The sequence below is a fragment of the Aspergillus thermomutatus genome (genome assembly GCF_002237265.1).
Source record: "Aspergillus thermomutatus strain HMR AF 39 chromosome Unknown NODE_174, whole genome shotgun sequence".
In the NCBI taxonomy this organism is placed as follows: Eukaryota; Fungi; Ascomycota; class Eurotiomycetes; order Eurotiales; family Aspergillaceae; genus Aspergillus; species Aspergillus thermomutatus.
The window spans coordinates 1,935-17,706 of record NW_020798223.1 but is presented as its reverse complement, the minus strand read 5'-3'; the positions used below and the strand labels follow the sequence as shown (position 1 = coordinate 17,706).

Sequence of the window (15,772 nt, the reverse complement as noted above, 5' to 3'; positions counted from 1 at the left end):
TTTCTTATCCGCCACACCTGAGAAGGCTGGATTCAGAAACAACTGAGCAGCAGATTATGAAATCCAACCATTCCTGTCTCTTAAGATTCAACTGAATTAGGCCCAGTACCTGCCTGCTCTTAGCCATGATACTCTCCTGTCTCTACAATTTTTCCATTCAAAGTCTGCTGAAATGAATGACTTGAGAGTGAAGAATAACAAGTATGGATGGTTTGAAAACGGATCCGTTATCTATCATTCACTCAACCTCAAAGCAAACAACAGTGAATGAAGTATAAGCGCTCAGTGGACTGTATAAATACTGGCGTTCCTTCAAAAAATATGGCTTGTTCCACACAAGTGGTAAAAGGCCAGCACAATGGCCAAATACGCAAATTTGCGGGATAGAGTCTCGTTCCCTAGAGTCCTTGGCCTGCCGGATTACCAGATCTATGACCCAGAGCACTATAAACATGTCAGTGACCAGGTGATCGAGCCACGAAGGCATTGGTGCCTATTCGCGGAGATTGTTCAGATAAACGAAGGCTTTCCGCTCAAACTCATGGCTTGCAGTCTCTATAACGAGGAGCCCTTTCATATCGTCTTTCATACTCATGATTTAGGAGCTTCGTTTGTGACACCTGATCTGGACCACGGACGTACGGTTGCTATCATGTATGCTCGGAAGCATATCTCACGGTGGAACTCGATCAATATTATTGTGACGGACCATTACTCGATCAAGGTAAGAACTGCCTACCTTGGAAGGGAATTCCAAGTGACTTCCTTTCTGCAACAATTTGCTGGAAGAAACACAGCTCATACCCTTATCCCTACATGACTTGCTACGACTCAATGACCAGGTCCAAAAATGGCCAAGGAGCTTCGCAAAGCACAAAAGCTGCCACAATTGTGGCAAAGAAGCGTCACTGGAATGTCAACGGTGCAACATTTTATCGTTTTGTAGCGAGGTGAGGACTGATACAACCCCCTTTTGAGGACTTTTGTGTAACATTAATCATATCATAGACTTGCCAGTTGAACGACTCCGGGACAGGCACTTTCAAGAAATGTGGATGTTGGATTGGCAGCGGTTCAGGAACTTCCTGACTTTTCCTTGCGTAGCCAGTGAGCCCGACGTCTTGATGGCTCTGAAGCACAAGCCAAAGAAGGCATCGGAGCACATTGATTCCTGATGGGAGAAAGGGCATGCGAGAATTTCGTATCCAGAACTCAGAGCTGGTGGTCAAGGTGCAAAGATACCTAGATTAAGGCTGCCCAGTGAAGGTTTAGCTTCTTGATCGCTATCCTTTGAGAAGCTCTTCTGTACTTAACGTAAATTCTTTACTCATGCTTGAGGAGACTTGTCATCCGAAACTCATGCACATGATAATTCGAACATCTCGTCATTAAGAGCCATCTGCGAAATGCGGAAAAAGAAGCGAAATAGGCGACATCGGCCCGCGGGGAATCCACTGCGGGAGTGCAAATGCAAATAGTACTAACAGGGCCAACGGGCTGTCGCGGTCCCCCAGACCGAGGTTGGGTGATCGGCCCAATGGCGGGGACGCTGGCAATCCCTCCCAAAAGGCTTAAGCTCCCCAGGATCCTCCCCCATCACACCACCTTCATCTATCCATTGTTCCTTCTTTTTCTTCTCATGTTCATCCCAGACATTTGATTTGGACTGGGAAGATGTTTCGATCAGTTTCTCGTCGGATTCCTCGACGCCTTCCTGCTCTCTCCTCGACTGCTGGCAGTCCGTCTCGTGTCGCCCTGCGTTCCTTCACATGCGGTTATCCGCGGATGTCATCATCTCCGCTGCCGACCGTCGAGCCTCCCGTTTCGACGGCCTTGCCATCAGACTCGTTTCAATTGCTGTCAGCCACTGAGAAGGCTGGTGCTGCGGAAGATGCGCTTTATGGGCAACAGATCAAAGATGTAGAGGCTTGGTGGAAATCTCCGCGGTTCGAGGGCATCAAGAGACCCTACTCGGCCGCGGACGTTGTCAGCAAACGTGGCACTTTGCAGCAAACATATCCGAGTTCTCTAATGGCTCGTAAGCTATTCAATCTGTTGAATGAGAGAGCGGCAGAGGGAAAGCCGGTTCATACCAGTATGTAGGATTTTCATCAGGGTTATTGATCTAAGACTAATGCTTGGAAAGTGGGTGCAATTGATCCCGTACAAATGACACAGCAAGCTCCAAATCAGGAGGTGCTGTATATCTCGGGCTGGGCGTGCTCTTCCCTCTTGACTACAACGAATGAGGTTTCCCCGGACTTTGGGGACTACCCGTACAATACCGTCCCAAACCAGGTCCAAAGATTGTTCAAGGCGCAACAAATGCATGATCGCAAACAATGGGATGCCAGACGAAAGATGACCCCCGAACAGCGAAAGTCGACCCCATACGTCGACTACATGAGACCGATCGTTGCAGATGGCGATACCGGGTGCGCTTCAACATCATGCTGCATTTGATGATCCACGAACTGACAACCTCTATTCTACAGGCATGGCGGTCTTTCCGCGGTCCTCAAATTGGCCAAGCTTTTCGCGGAGAACGGTGCTGCGGCTGTTCATTTCGAAGATCAGCTGCATGGCGGCAAGAAGTGCGGTCATCTGGCAGGAAAAGTCCTTGTGCCTGTAGGAGAGCACATCAACAGACTCGTCGCCGCTCGTTTCCAATGGGACATGATGGGAGCCGAGAATCTGGTGATTGCTCGAACGGATTCCGAGAGTGGGAAGTTGATTAGCAGTGCGATCGATGTGCGTGATCACGAGTTCATCCTCGGAGTTACAGAGGAGGTCGAGCCTTTGGCGGAAACCCTACAAGCAATGGAGCGCGAAGGTGCTGCGCCTACAGAGGTCGATGCTTTCGAGCTGGAGTGGGTCAAGAAGCACAAGCTTGTCACTTTTGATGAAGGTATATTGTTTCTCATTATCTCAGTTCTGCAGGAGTGGAAGCTGATAATGGGCCAGCTGTCGACGCACATCTCGAGGCCGAAGGAGCGCCGCAGTCTGCCCGTGATGCATACAAGAAGAAGGTCCAAGAGAACCCTGACCTGTCTATCTCGCGTCGCCGAGCTGTGGCGAGCGACTACACAAAGAAACCGGTTGTCTGGTCTTGTGACAGCCCCAGGACCAGGGAGGGATTCTACCACTACCGTGCCGGCTTTCCAGCGGCCACAAAGCGAGCCAAGGAATTCGCCCCTTATGCGGACCTCTTGTGGGTTGAAACCGGCGACCCAAATGTCGAAAAAGCTGGAAAACTAGCAAGCGATGTTCGAGCCGCATACCCCGGGAAGAAATTGGTCTACAACCTTAGCCCGTCATTTAACTGGATGGGCCAGGGCTTTGACGAGGCATCTCTCAAGTCTTTTGTCTGGGATCTCGCCAAGCATGGGTGAGTTGAAAAGCATAATTTGTCAATGCACGGCAGAAACTGATAACTGTAATAGCTTTGTCCTGCAACTCATCTCCCTTGCTGGCCTGCACAGCAATGCCACCATCACAACCGAACTTTCGCGCGCCTTCAAGGATGAGGGCATGCTCGCTTACGTGCGACTTATCCAGTCCCGCGAGAAGGAACTCGGCGTCGATGTCCTCACCCACCAGAAATGGAGCGGTGCGCCGTACATGGACGGCATCCTGGGTGCCATCCAGAGCGGCAGTAGCAGCAGTAAGAGCATGGGAGAGGGAAACACTGAGAAGGGTAAGTTGTCCTCTTTGTCTTCCTGGCGATCAATACTAACGATCTCAAATTACAGGCTTCTGAACATATACCACGTCATGGCCGGATTACAATCATGCTAAGCAGCTTGATTTGGCAGCCGATAGTCTGTATCCTTACTAGAATCACATCAGAGAATAAAATTGCCATTATTCACTAAAGTCATCTAGACAGTAACCTCAATTCCAACGATAATTACCATCATTGGAAATTTTACAGGATACAATGAACCCTTTCAATGTTTTTAAATCTATCATCGTAAAGTACAAGTACAGAACCTGTTCTGCCTCAGGCATTATTTCCATTGACAAATAGAAACAAGATCCAAGGCTGATTTAAGCTCAAAACCAAAAATTAGGCTAGCTGGTTTTACTACGTACTAGTTACGGAGTACATGGGTCAGCCGGTCAGGTACATAACTACCTAGGAGACCATGATGGTTTCAATTATTTCCGTTAGTACGTCGGTCTAGAACTGGGGTAGAAAGAAATAATGATACCTGTCAACATCAAAGGTAAACGACCTAGTAATTTACTACCTGGGTACCTTACTGACAGGATAATACGTTCAACGCCCATTGATGTATCTGTATATTGACTCGCATAAGCAAAAGAGGGCTAAATATATTTGTGGTTTTGGAACCATGCATACAGACACTCGTGACTTAATTTTGACGCTGTTCCTTGTCCTCGTATGCAATTGGAATTTCAGGCTGTGTTGAATTGATCACTCTGACCTTTTGTTACTTTTGTTTAGACTCTGAAATCCAAGTCTCCCTACCCTACATCCCAATGAAAGTATCGTGAAATCTCCAGTTTTCAGATGTAAAGATACAGAAAATCCTCATTGCTCAAGCAGAGGTGAAGGAGACGACTGAAGTAATCGACTTTCAATGGTCTGGCAATCTGCGACAGATGAAAAGAATAGACTAGCGTACATGTGGAAGGAAATCAACGAACGCAAGAACATACGCCAGATAGTAATGAACGTATCAAGCGGGCTGCGGTCGAGACGTGGCAATGCAGTGCCCATGCCAAAAGAACCCAGCAGGGAATCCATCAACATTAGGCGAAAACATTGAGTCACCTTGGATGAGGACAGTGGACTGGCCTGTAGCATCACAAAGGAAAAGGGGATAAAACAAGATCAATATTTTCCCATCACCAAAGAAAGAAAAGCTACGCTCAATAAACAGACGGAACAGACTTGTTTGAATTCAGAACTAGTTGACACGGAATGCATCGAAGATGACTGTAGGCTCGTTAGCATGACTCAGCCCATGACAAAAGTGACTCAACTGACCTTCATGGCCTCTGCGGCAACCACTGGCAATCCACATGAGAGTATTCAAGAAAGCGTAACGCTCATCTCCAGTTTCCATGGAAAGATTGACGCGATACTTGTAGGTGTTGGGATTGATCGTGTCCGCAATGTTAGGGTCGTTGACCTTATCCAGAACGTCTTTGGCGCCTGTCAACCATCCTTGAGTCTTCACAACGATAAAGGCAGGCGGATCATCTGCGGTTTGGAGCACATAGCTCGACCGCATGTTGGTAATAGATTCCTTGGTGACAATCTGCGAGTCCTGTCCTCCGGGCTACAAAGAGCATTAGCACAGCTTTGCAGCAAAGAAAAAAGGAAGTGCTCACCAAAACAATGCCTTTGCCCCATCTGCCCGCCCATTGACCACCAATAAATGTTACCCAATCTCTCTGACCCCAAATACTCTGCCCGACCGAAACTTTCGGGTTCATCTTGATGCTCATACGGAAGTCCAGTTCCAAAGTAGGCGCAGGGATCTGCAGAGACCGGGCGATATCACCTTCAGGGAATGTGTGCAAGAGGTTATTGGCAGGGATCGAATCTTTCATGACACTAAGGTACGTAGGGCATTCCAGGAGGTGCTGGCGCTGCCTGCTGGTGTTCTTCGCGCGAACCTGCTGGCAGTAGATGCATTGCACGGACAGACACTTTTCTTGATTAGCATACCATCGATTTTCTTTTAATCAGACCAGCTGTTCTCTTACCTTGTCTTCCTCCTTCGCACGGAACTCGACAAATGCTGCATGAACGTCATCTAGGGGAGGAGCCGGGAGATTCGAGGTAGAGGTCTTGGGCTTCGACTTGGGGGTAGCGCGAGCCGGCTGCTGGGAACTAGTAGCAGAGGCAGATCCGGTGGGAGGGCCGGGAGTTGGCAACGCAGCGCGTCCTTGCATGTTCTGCAGCGGAGTCTGCATCGAGGTAGCATGTGGGTTGACGCCGTTCGTCATCATCGGTCCGTTAGGAGTCGGAAGTGCACCTGTGCCAGGCCCTGGGCCAGCCCCAGGAGCGGTGGCAGCTGCACCATTGGGAGTTGCAGGGTATCCATTTGCAGCACCGATGCCGTTGGGCGCAGATTGTGCTGTCTGATTCTGACCGCGAAGGCCGGGGCATTCGAGCAAGTGCTGCTTCTGGCGCGATGTATTCTTTGCGCGAATCTGCTGACAATAGATACACTGGACGGAAAGACACTGCAGAACAACCAAGCAAACAACGTGTTTTGTTAGTGACGATGGTGAAGCGGCTGGTTGAAATATTACGGGAAATACAAGTCACGCACCTTATCGTCTTCCTTGGCGCGGAACTCGACGAACGCCGCGTGAACTTCCTGATCGACGGTACGACCCATGTTCAAGGTGAAAGAAAAGGGGAATAATCGATGAAAACCAGAATTACAGAGACAGCTAGAGATGACCAGAGATGAAGAAGAGTTCTCAGCAGATGGTAAGGGGATGAATTCGAGGGAGCTGGGAGGGAGCAGACTCGGGGTGAGCGAGTGAGAAAAGGAAAGAGTTTCGGTTTGACGGGCAGAACACGAGACGAGACGAGACGGGGACAAGACAAGACAGTGGCGGTTAACTTACGCGAGCTCGTCAGGACGGAACCTTACGTACCATAAGCGTAATTTTTATACTGGCCCAGAACTGACTACAAATTCATTACTCAACAACGGTCAATCATCTTACACTCATCAATACCCCTAAATAATTCATTTGGCATTCCTCTGAGTATTAGATACTTGAGCATTATGATACTCCAAGCTCTTCAATCATCTTGTTGCTCGCATCAGGCCTAATGGATGCCCTGGCACATTGGAAGTCTTCAGAGCTGAAAGTCTAAATCTGTCACGCGATCGAATGATCAAGTCGTAGAGCTGAGGTGGAAGGCAAGGTCATTACCTTATCCTTTATCTCGCTTCTCGGCCGTTTGGACGGGTGTATGACTTCTTTGACACTGAAATTCAGAGGACTTTCATTGAATACCATTTCATATTCTATATTGCTGTTCGAGTGTTCTGGACAAGTCAAGAAACATAAGGTACTTACCCAGTATGAATCTCTGTACTGCCTCAATACTGCGTATCAGCGCTGTAGCAGACTAGGTAGCAATGTTAGATCTCCTGTACTCTATACGGAGTACGGAAGAACGCGGATCTCTTCTGTGCAATAATAATCTCATGACGGTCTGCTACGCATATAAAATATCCCCTGTATCATGACTCTATTTCATCCTGCGGTCATCTCAATTGAGAAGAGATAAATGCGATTACATGGAATTAGATCTTAGAAGTAACATATTTCGATCATTCCTCCACTGAAGACCCTGGCACACACACAACCACCGTCTCACTCGAGGTAGGAGGGGCTGAGAGCCAGCCAGTATGATGCTACACCTTGAGGCGTCTCACGTCAAAAGATCTCCAGTGAGTATTGTCATGACATGGGGATTGAGTGGGAGACCGATTCGCGTTCCCTGGTACTCTGTTGATGATGTATTTGCCATTACTGAACAGATCCAATACGTAGATGATACTCTGTATGCAGGGTCGAATTATGCCTGTTGTTTTTACAGCCTGAAAATACCCGTGACACGACACCCTCCGTACCACTTCTCATCAAGGAATATACATTAGCATGTACACAATCTATTAAAACATTAGTACGTAGTAGATGCTAGGGATCTTCCTTCTATATGGCGATTTAATTCAGACCGAATCGCCAACATTGATCTTCAGCGATCAGACGATGTTTGAGATTCTCTGGGGATGGCAGAAAAAAAAGGCAAAAAACTTCGACCGACGCAGGGATCGAACCTGCAATCTTTGCTTTAGGAGAGCAACGCCTTACCATTAGGCCAGCCGGCCAATAAGTTGCGCCAGGAATTCCAGTGAAAATCCTATCTAGGCTGAAGATTATCTACTTAAAATTTGATCATGAATGGAAGTGTACTCCATGTACCTACCACCTTTAAATGTTGTCAACAGGATCAATTAACACCAGCTGATCATGTTGATAATCTATGTCCAGTGACCAGTGATTTAGTTAGACCAGCGATCAATATAGAAGTATAGAGTGGACGGATTATTTCAATATTCCAGACACTTACTTATACTGCCGGCTTCTACTACCATATCTAAATTAACAACTAATTTGAAACGGACTCCAGAAAGAGCTGTGTCTGTGTTCAAGCGAAAACATGTTTTTCTAATAGATATTCCGATAAATACAGAAATTTTGTAGCATTGATTATTGTAACATCAAGGACAAATGAAAAAAAAAAAAAAAAAAGGAAAGCAGAGAAAAGAAAGTAGACAGAGAAGTTAAAAAATGCATTCCCACGAGAAATGTGAAGCAAATAGATAGAATCATTGCATCGCAGATAATAGAATATGAGCCATATTATCATCCGAAGATTGAAAAAATGAAATATGAGAAGGTTTTGGAATGTCACTCGTACACGTTGTCGTTGCGATCGATATCCATCGTAGGAATGCCTACATGTGGGATAAGCGCAAGTATATCTCTCCGAATTTGTAGCGAACACCGTACTCCTCGCTACTCTCATCCTCATATGGCTCCTGATGAACTGAAAGAAAGCCCTTTGTTGCCAGGGTAAGTATGTGCATCAGGCCATGCGTGGCGACAGTATAAGAGGTGGATTCAGGAGGCAGGAGCGTCGAAAATGCTACTTCTTTACCATCAGAAGCATCAAGACGAAGAAAGCCAGCATCGGTCTCACGAACAGTATCCTGCTCTGCAGAATCTCGAGCAGGCTCCTCAATTTGCAGGTTGAGAAACTCGAGAAAGTTCAGGCTCTCCTGGTCCATACTAGATTTCAACAGCCGGTTATGGAAGGCTGCTCGCTTTCTGTCAGTCTCATCCTTGGGTTCAGCGTTGGGTCCAATATCAAGCTCGCTCTGAAGATAACCCGCTAGATCGTTGTCTTCGAGGAAATCCACATCATCTTCTTGGGTTCCTGGGATTGCGAGACCCTCCAAGTCGTACTGCAAGCCGCGTCCAGCCAGAGGACTTGCACTTACTAGGCGACTTCGAGCTCTGCCTGGTGCTGCAAGTGGAGCCATGGAGGCTGCCGAATCGCGAATGCCCCGAGTAGAAAAGTCACTAATGCTGCCGAATCCACGGAAGATGCTTGTTGCAGACAGCCCAAGCCGAGAGCTTCGGACGGACGCTGTGATATTCCAGGGCATTTGGGAGGAGTCATCTCGAAGGACTGATGAGGCATGACGGCCAATCTCCATATCCTAGATGACTGTCAGTAATTCTACAGCTTATAGGGCTAAAAATCAACAGAGCGACAAAGGTTTATCCCACGAACATCATGCAAGTTGTGATCGTCGTGAAAAGGCCCACCTCGGCCGAGTTGTTCCTCGGACTCTTCCCTACGTCGAACGCGTCGAGTTTCGGAATCAGCATCGCTGTCTTCATTAGTCGAAGGAGAGCTCTTGCGTTTCTTTGATCTTTCGACGCTTGTCAGTGATGCGTACAAAGTCTCACCCGAGAAGAAATGCAAAGGATGCTGAACATGAGCAATTCCCAAGCCAACGCCGACTGAGCCAATTCCCTGGCCGTAGACCCAAAAGACTGCATCCTTCTTTGCTTGGGTAGGAACTTTATTTTTCAGCTTCTGCTTTAGAGCAGCGGCCATGTTTTGCACGTATTCATTGTTGTATTGAGCCAGCTCAGTATTTCGCAGGGCGGTTTGACTATCGGTTGCAACAGCTTTCGGGATTCTTCGAGTCCGACGCATTGTTGCCTCCCGAGTGTCTGAAGCATTCTCTATCTCTTCCGAGTGTTGAGCTTCAGGAGCTTGAGGCATAAATGTGTCTGCGTTGAAGACGGGGGTAGGCTGTCTGTGTTCAGTGATTGCTTGCATGCCCTCGTCGACTAGCATTGGCTGGAGAGATATTATGTCAGTAAAAACAACAGCTCGTGAAATTCAGACCATACCTGATAGTCCCAGGAGATGTCATTCAAATCACCCTCTTTCACCTCACCAGTGACCGGTGTCTCAGCGTCAAACCTGCCAGAGCTGCGCTTTCCAACCTCACCAGCAGCATTAACACCCGCAAGCTCGATGAGATTTCCATCTTCATCAAAGTCAAAGTCAGGCTGCAGAAGAATGCCCTCTTCATCATTGAGAGCTGTCGCTGCAATCCGCCCGAGTTGCACAGTTCTTTGAGCAGAATTCGTCATTTCGGTCTCAGAACCAAACCCGTGTATATCTCTCAGGACAAGATCTTGCGATGATAAGTCAAGCTGCAAACTAGAGTTATGCGAGACAACGGTCTGACTTAAGTCAGGAGTCATTGGTAATGGGAAGCTGAATTGCTGGCTTGCTCGCTCTTCCATCCACAGATTCAGCCTTGAAAGATCCAAACCCAACCCTGGGAGATTGTTCTCAGGAAGGAACGACGGGTCATACGGCAAGATGAGCTGATCAGGTCTGAGAAAAGCATTAGCATGCTTTCAAACACAAAAGAGTTCCGTGACATAACGGGTCGAGAAGTAGAAAAACAACGAACCTAGCTTTGCCAGCTGTCGGATCCAAGGCTGTTCCGGGAAGAGCTCCCAACATTGATCTCAATCTTTCATGCATTGCCTGCACATCTGTGAGTGTATAGCGGCACTGCTGATTGTAGACTCTGGCGACTCCGTATCTGCGTAGTCTGCCGTCAACACTCCGACCTCCAGTTTTGATCCAGATGATGAAGCTCTCACAGTAGGTTTCCCTGAAGTCTCAACGCCATAGGTGCCGTAGGATCCATGATGACCTCGCAAGCTCTCGGAACATCCACGTCCAGTATCGCCTTCTTGTTCAATCTTCTTGTGATGGATCTCGACCCTAGCGTTGCGACCAGCCTGCGAGAAGAATCAATCAGCTGGCACACAGGCACCAAGTTGAGAAAGAATTTATATATGGAGAGGTCGCATACCATATCGTAGCAACCCCGTGCTCGGGGGATGTAAGTACTAGAGTAAATGCAAAAGTCAGCGGTGCGAAAGTCGGAAAAGGACCCAGAAGAGTACAGAGAACTCCAAAAATGAGTTAACAGAAAGAAGGTATACTTACTTTCGTGACTGTAGAACATGATGATCTTCCGTGGGCTTGTCTCTTTACATGTGGTTAAGTCGAACCACTCTTGTCGCGACGCGAGCTGCGCCCTTAATTGCGCGTTGAGCGTGTCTGTTGGTGTCTGAGGTCTTTGGAGTAGATTCTATATTGCAATGAAGCTTCAAAGGTAATGCTCTAGACCGTAAGCCTCTAGGACTGTCAGCTTTCTAGCCTGGAAATAGTCACAAGCTTGTTTGATCAGGTTCAGGGGAGATTGGACGAGAAGCAGTTGTAGAACTCTGGAAACTTACTATCTTATTTCTGAAGCAAATGAGGGCTTGCTTTCTCGAACGTGTGTCAGTCAAGCTCGAATGATTTTCATGCCCTGCCAAAGAACATGGCATTTAGCATGATTATGGATGATGCGAGGCGATGGAGAGATAAGAGACAAGTGCTGGAGGTTCTGGAGACAGGAAAGTTCTTCGCTCGAGGATCGAGACGAGAGCAGGAGTGAGTGCTTCTGCACCTGATGCTAGAGTCCTTTGCTAGTTCGAAACCGAGCTCACTTCTCCTGGACGCCCTTACTCTACTAAAAGTTGAACCACCAGTTATTGATTCTCGGACTTGGTCGGATCGATTCTTCTAATGTCTATAGTTTCCGCTGTAGGTCTACACCGGCAATCATTCTTCCGAGACCCAGGACTTCTGCCCTACCCTGGAAGATCAAGGACGAGCATTCATCTGGTCAATGATACAGATGACAGGTTAGAAGACCAGAACATTCTATCGATTACTCAAATGCTGTCGCAAAACAGGACGAGCAGATGGATGAGGGCTCATAAACAGTCAGTAAGATATGAATGCTCAAGATTTCGTCTTTTGAACCCGTCAGCGCCAGTACACTGCCAGACAGAATGCACTTTCCTTCCGTGAATTTTAGACAGGAACGATGAGGGCGGGAAGATGAACTAGAAGTCTATCAAATAGAAACCCAGAAGTTTAGGAAAAGGGCGAAAGAACAGGTTGTCTATGGAAAACGGGGTGAGAGGTAGGGGCCTTTACGAGAATCTCGACCCCATAGCAACCGATAGAGATGCATGCGGGGTATGAGACATGGGAAAGGAAAGGTGACCAGGAGGAAACCCAATGTAGAAATTCGACGCCAAACGAGATGTCCTTACAACATCAAACACATCGATGTTTGATATACATCACATACCTTCCCCGAACTATACCAAACTTATATAACTGATATCTACCATTCATGGGAAGTTCTACTCGAGAGGAATGCCTTCGTACTCGCCATAGCCGAGAGCGAGGTTCATGTTCTCTGTGATAGGCGTATGAGTAATCTGTCCTTTCGAAATAGCACTGGACGGGAGGACTTACGAAGGCACTGAGTGGCCGCACCCTTCAGAAGGTTGTCGATCGTAGCGCAAACAACGACACGCTTGCCGCTGGAGTGAACGGCAAATCCTCCAACTTCGATACCATGACGGCCAGCAATGTTCTTGACAAGAGGCGCCTCACCAACGATCTTCACAAGCTTCTCGCCGGCGTAACGCTCCTGGTAAATATTGCGGATGTCGCGGGAAGTCATCTCTTGGTTGAGAGGAATGCTGATGGTGTGCTGTAGGAACAAGATTAGTGCCTGTAACAAATATATAGACGGAGGGCCAATAGATAGATGGCAGGGTGGTACATACGTGAATACCTTGGAACCAGACAGCAACGTGGGGGATAAAGGCAATGCTAGTTCCGAGCTGTGTGCTGATCTCTCTCTCGTGGATGTGGTCAGTCAAGCTGTAAGGAATGATGTTGTTCGTGAGGTTCTGCACATCGTTCTTGGGGCTAGGCTTGGTGCCAGCGCCCGAGTATCCGGAGACACCAAAGACGGTGGGCTGTCCACCGAGGTAGGGAACGAGAGGAGCAATGCCGATTTGGGCAGCGGTAGCGTAGCAACCGGGGTTAGAGATACGAGTGGCCCGAGCGATCTTACCACGGTTGACCAGCTCAGGAAGACCGTAAGTCCACTTGTCGTCGAAGCGGTAATCGGCACTCAGGTCGACAATGACGTTGCCCGTCTCAGAGCCCTGGTCGACAGCATCCACGAACGGCTTGCAAACACCGTTAGGTAGAGCCATGACCCAGCAGTCCACATCACCATTCGCAGACATGCGCTTCACGTCTTCGGGGCTCAGGTTCTCGTAGATGATCTCACGCTTGTCATAACCCTGCAACTTCTTGCCAGCCAGCTCGCGAGAAGAAACATGGCGGAGATCCATGTAGGGGTGAGCATTGATCAGGTTGATCAGGGCTTGGCCAGTGTAGCCACGGGCTCCAATGAGAGCAACCTTGGAGGGCCGGTTGTTGGACATGTTCTTCTCTCCCAGAGGAGGGTTGGGATTCGTGGTGGAGTAGGATCTCACAGCGCTGGGAAAGACAGCAGGACGTCCGAAGCGAGCGGCCCGCAAAGCATTAGCGGTAGAGGAGAATGCGCGCTTCTGCTCAACAGAGGCACCGCTGGCACCGAAGCCCTTGCCAATGTTAGTGGCCGCCTGAGCAGCGCGCTGGAGTCTGGCCTCAAGGTTAATATCACCGAACATCTGGCGACCATGCTGGTTGAATTCCTGCACCAGCTGCTTGACCTCTTCGCCGCTTTCGATACCGTACCAGAAGAGAACCTCACCGTCGCGGCTCAGGCTACCATCAGCCTTGTCAAAGAACCACGTAAGGTTCTCGTCATTCTCCTTGACTGTCCAGACCAATTGAGGGAAGTCCTTCTTGATGGCGGCGAAAACGTTGTCGGCGACGTTGGACAACCATCCGGACTTAGTGATCGTGAATGTAGCCAGGTGGGAGAAGGAAGAGGAGGTATCCTTGCCTGGGGGCAAGACGACAGCAAGAGCCTCCATAGGCTCATCATAGTAAACCTTGAAGTCACGCTCCTTCAGGCCTTCGACGTAGCGGTCGACAGTAGCCCTCGCATCAAGACCCTCACGGTCGCGGACAAGCACATCCTTCAGCTTCTCCAAGTCCTCGAACTCGGAAAGGGAAGTCTTCGTGTGCACCTTGTTGCCCCTGCGGATGAGGGTTCCAGCTCCAGAGTCGGTGAAAAGTTCCTTCTGGAGATCAGCGGGGTGGATGATGGCAACGCTCGAGGTACGGGGAAGGTCGTTGAGCAGCTCCTTCATCTCCTTGATCTTCAAGCGAGTGCCGTGGCGCACCCACCATTGCGTCATCAAGTGGTCGTACTCTTCATCAAGGTTGATCACAGAGATCTTCTCGCCAGTGTCACCGTTGAACAATCCGCCTTTCTCAGCAAGGTAGACGATCTTCAGTGGCTGCAGGGCACGGGCCAGTTCACCGGCAGCGACGTCCGCGTTCACGTTCAAAACCTGGCCGTCAGGGGTTTCCGCCATAGAGGTGAGGATGGGCAGACACCCAGCTTCGATGGCAGATTCAATAGGCTTCTTGTTGACGCCGTTGATCTTACCAACTAGGTTGTACTTCTCCTTGTCGAGGTAGTCGGCGTAAAACACGCCTGCGTTGATTGGGCGGGCCCTCACGCCCATACGTTCCAGCTCCTCGATCAGCTTCAGATTCTCCTCCAAAAACAGCTTCCTGGCAAGGGCCAAAGTCTTGCCATCTGTCACTCTGATACCATCTTCAAATTGTGGCTCAACGCCCGCAGCCTCCAGCATGCGATTGAGCTGAGGTCCGGCTCCATGGACAACAATGGGGTAGAGACCGACGTGGTTGAGAAAGGCGAGAGCCGAGGACAGGGTCTGAAGGTGTTCGGTAATGATAGCACCACCAACCTTAATCACGGCGAATTGCTGAGAGGAGACCGATGTGAAGTGAGAGAGATACTGCTGCACCTCACGCTTCGAACCAATGTTGCTCAGCAGCTGGACAACGGTAGACCGAGTCGACGAGAGGTGAGAATCTGCGGCACGGGAATAGGGACGGCTCTGCAGTAACGGGACAGCGGAGGCTTTCAAAGCATGGCGAGGAGAGCAGAGTCTCACAGAGGAAACGGCGTGCGGTGCGGAGAGCGCGCGGAGGGGCTTGGTGGTGGAAGCTCTCCGCACAGCAGTGCGAAGGGAGAACATCTTGTCAACCAGCATGCGGCAGCTTTCAATCGTCTTGGAACGAACACGATGTCTACTCAAAACACAGTGTGAGTAAGAGATAGCAGAAGGAAGAAAAGCAGAACCAAGTTAGAGGTCTATGGATGGGGTGTGTGGGTGCGCAATGGATTCGACCACACTCCAAAGAGTTTGATCTCCAAAGACGCCCATGAAATCGGCCGCACCTCGGAGTGGGTTTTTTTCAATTAAGAGGTGGTACTCACAGCCGCTACCCTGCGCGGTTTTTCTCGCCTTCTTTTTTCAGTGACCCAAACTCGCGCAGGAAAAATAACTCAACACCTAAGTTGAGGTGTTTAGCACCAGTAGAATGATTGAAAAAGGATCTCAGAATTAGTAAGGAGAAGAAGGAGTGGGAAAAGACCGAAGAGACATCAGAGAGAGTCAAAAAGCCTGTCCGGCAACCAAAGTGAGCCTGAGCTTGGCTGCGACCATCGGAGCCGGCTACTGTGACTCAATAGTCAATACTAATGGGCTATCGGGAAAGGCAATTTTTTGCTCACGAGATCTCCAT

General features: G+C 48.9%; 3 protein-coding genes across 3 annotated transcripts; 1 reads left to right on the top strand and 2 right to left on the bottom strand.

Moving 5' to 3' along the window:
- Positions 1–1,674: 1,674 nt before the first annotated feature.
- Positions 1,675–3,798, top strand: CDV56_102248 (methylisocitrate lyase ICL2; the record flags this gene model as incomplete). The annotated part of the gene is made up of 6 exons (XM_026755867.1): positions 1,675–2,095; positions 2,147–2,435; positions 2,496–2,908; positions 2,965–3,388; positions 3,444–3,704; positions 3,753–3,798. The coding sequence occupies 6 exons, from the start codon at positions 1,675–1,677 to the stop codon at positions 3,796–3,798; spliced, it is 1,854 nt and encodes a 617-aa protein (XP_026612388.1).
- A 1,139-nt stretch (positions 3,799–4,937) lies between these two features.
- Positions 4,938–6,383, bottom strand: CDV56_101892 (DUF3237 domain-containing protein; the record flags this gene model as incomplete). The annotated part of the gene is made up of 5 exons (XM_026755511.1): positions 4,938–4,966; positions 5,018–5,312; positions 5,365–5,685; positions 5,743–6,225; positions 6,315–6,383. The coding sequence occupies 5 exons, from the start codon at positions 6,381–6,383 to the stop codon at positions 4,938–4,940; spliced, it is 1,197 nt and encodes a 398-aa protein (XP_026612387.1).
- Positions 6,384–8,528: 2,145 nt separating this feature from the next.
- CDV56_100552 (uncharacterized protein) lies at positions 8,529–15,237 on the bottom strand (the record flags this gene model as incomplete). The annotated part of the gene is made up of 9 exons (XM_026754171.1): positions 8,529–9,296; positions 9,371–9,949; positions 10,003–10,498; positions 10,578–10,712; positions 10,774–10,914; positions 10,989–11,025; positions 11,126–11,239; positions 12,497–12,737; positions 12,814–15,237. The coding sequence occupies 9 exons, from the start codon at positions 15,235–15,237 to the stop codon at positions 8,529–8,531; spliced, it is 4,935 nt and encodes a 1,644-aa protein (XP_026612386.1).
- Between the last annotated feature and the right edge of the window lie 535 nt (positions 15,238–15,772).